Raw genomic sequence first — 2,196 nt, 5'->3', positions numbered from 1 at the left:
TCTGTGTTTCAGCGTCAATGCTGATACTTGTCTGAAAGTCAGTGGGAACGGAAATGTTGTTGTTGTTTTGTTTGTTGTTATCCCTCAATATTACATCCTGGGGATGGTTTAAAATCACGTAGCGTTCATAACACACAAGTTCTTTAAACACAACCAGGAGAAAGCTTCTGTCTACACTTTATTGCTTATTAATAATTAATTAAGTAAATGATCTGGACGATGATGCTTAACGGTTATAGATTTGGTGCTGGTTGTGGTCCTAGCCCCTAGGGTCTCCAGAAGCTGGGAATGGGCGACAGGGGGTGGGTCACTTGGTGATTCCCTGTTCTGTTCATTCCCTCTGGGGCACCTGGCACTGGCCACTCTCCGGAGACAGGACACTGGGCTAGATGGACCTTTGGTCTGACCCAGTCTGGCCATTCTTATCTTCTTAATAATAGTGTAGGCTCCCATAGTCCTAGGCATGGTACAAACACAGACCATAAAACCTCTCTCAGTCCCACCGAGTTTACAATCCGAGTGTAAATGGGAAGTGGAGTGTGACTGGGAACAGGAATATAAACACCAATATAAATATCAGCCGCACATAATAATCTTCCTTCACTGTAGCCTCAATCCTCCCTCAACTCTCCCCTAAAGAAAAGCTCCCAGACACGTCGCTCTCGGCCCACCAATGTCAGGGAGGCTCCACTGCAAAACCTTAACTCCGTCCTCAGACTCCCCCCCACCCCGCGAGCTTCTCCCACCTGCACCCACAGGCGGGCCCCAGACCTGGTCCAAAGCACGAGCCAGGCTCGCTCAGATCACGTTCCTAGTGTCATAGATCATTTCAATGTAGCTGGTCACTGCTGGGAAGGGAAAGGGGCTTCCGCCCAAATCCCTCCCAGCGACATGGGAAATCTTCCCTCTCCATCGGGTGGCGTAGCCCAATGGATCCCTGGGACACGACCCCTCCCCAGACACTGACCCCCCTGACCGACGTTGCATGGCCCTTGTGCGCGTGGAACGGGGCTCCAGAGCTGAGTCCCCCCAATCCCCAATTTCACCTCACAATAGCCAGGCCCTCAGTTCCTGGGTGAGGAAATATAGTCACTGCAGGGAGCTGTTCATTCCTCCCAGGGGTCCGAAAGTGTCAGGAGGACCCAGCGCTCTGTGCCCGGCGCTGCACAGACACACAGGACGGGACAGTCTGACTTCTGCACCCGGAGCCCTAGGGTGAGTCAGTCAGATCACTGGCAGCAGGAGTGTGGGTCTCTTATAAAGCGGGGACATGCAAATGAGGGAGACACTTTCCTGTTTAAATCTGTGCCTCTCTCTGCCAGGCTGTACCCGGAGACACAATCCGCAGCCCCTTGGTCTGTGCAGTTACCAGCCAGTCCCCTGAGAACTTTCCCCTCCAGCACCAGGGAAAATGGGATTTTTGCTTCTTCTAATTTTCGCTGTAGCAGCTTTGGAAGGTATTTTCCTCCTCTGAATAACTGGTCGAGTTAGAAGAATATTGTGTTACCGCTGTTTTTATACCGATATTAATGGCCTGTCTTTATTCTCAGGTGTCCAGTCCCAGGTGCAGCTGGTGGAGTCCGGAGGGGACGTGAAAAAGCCCGGAGACTCTCTCCGCCTCTCCTGCAAAGCCTCTGGGTTCACCTTCAGCAGTGCCTACATGAGCTGGGTCCGACAGGCTCCTGGCAAGGGACTGGAATGGGTCGCTGCTATATACCCCGCTGGGAGTACATATTACCCTGATTCAGTGAAAGGCCGATTCACCATCTCCAGGGATAATTCCAAGAGTGAGCTCTATCTGCAAATGACTGGCCTGAAGCCCGAGGACACCGCCCGCTATTACTGTGCTAGAGACACAGTGAGGGGAAGCTGGTCTGAGCTCAGACAAAAACCTCTCCCTGCAGTAATCAGAGAAGCAGTTTGGTGTTGGGGGCGCCCAAGGCCTGTCAGTGAAAATGAGATCAGTTCTGGGAAAGGGACTAGCAACAACAAACCCTTTTATTGCTATTATCATTCCTCTTCTTTGATTTTACGCAAGGGGAAGGAATTTATATAGAACATTCATAGTTGGGTCCCTTCCTCTTTCTTTCCTCTCCAGGGGACAAATTCTGAGCCCCCACACGACCTCCCCAGGATAGGTGAAAACACAAACTCTGGAAGCTATAAATGGGACCGAATCCCTGTTCGTCGATGCCA

General features: G+C 51.5%; 1 gene segment (V, D, J or C); it reads left to right on the top strand.

The window, feature by feature from the left end:
- Window positions 1-1,332: 1,332 nt before the first annotated feature.
- Window positions 1,333-1,903, top strand: LOC117870639 (the record flags this gene model as incomplete). The annotated part of the segment is given in 2 exon segments: window positions 1,333-1,457; window positions 1,551-1,903. Coding segments are annotated over 2 exon segments (399 nt in total), but the record flags the coding sequence as incomplete, so codon positions are not given.
- Window positions 1,904-2,196: the final 293 nt, after the last annotated feature.

The sequence above is a fragment of the Trachemys scripta genome, unplaced genomic scaffold, assembly GCF_013100865.1.
Source record: "Trachemys scripta elegans isolate TJP31775 unplaced genomic scaffold, CAS_Tse_1.0 scaffold_80, whole genome shotgun sequence".
Taxonomy (NCBI): domain Eukaryota; kingdom Metazoa; phylum Chordata; order Testudines; family Emydidae; genus Trachemys; species Trachemys scripta.
This window is presented reverse-complemented; position numbering and strand designations above follow the sequence as displayed.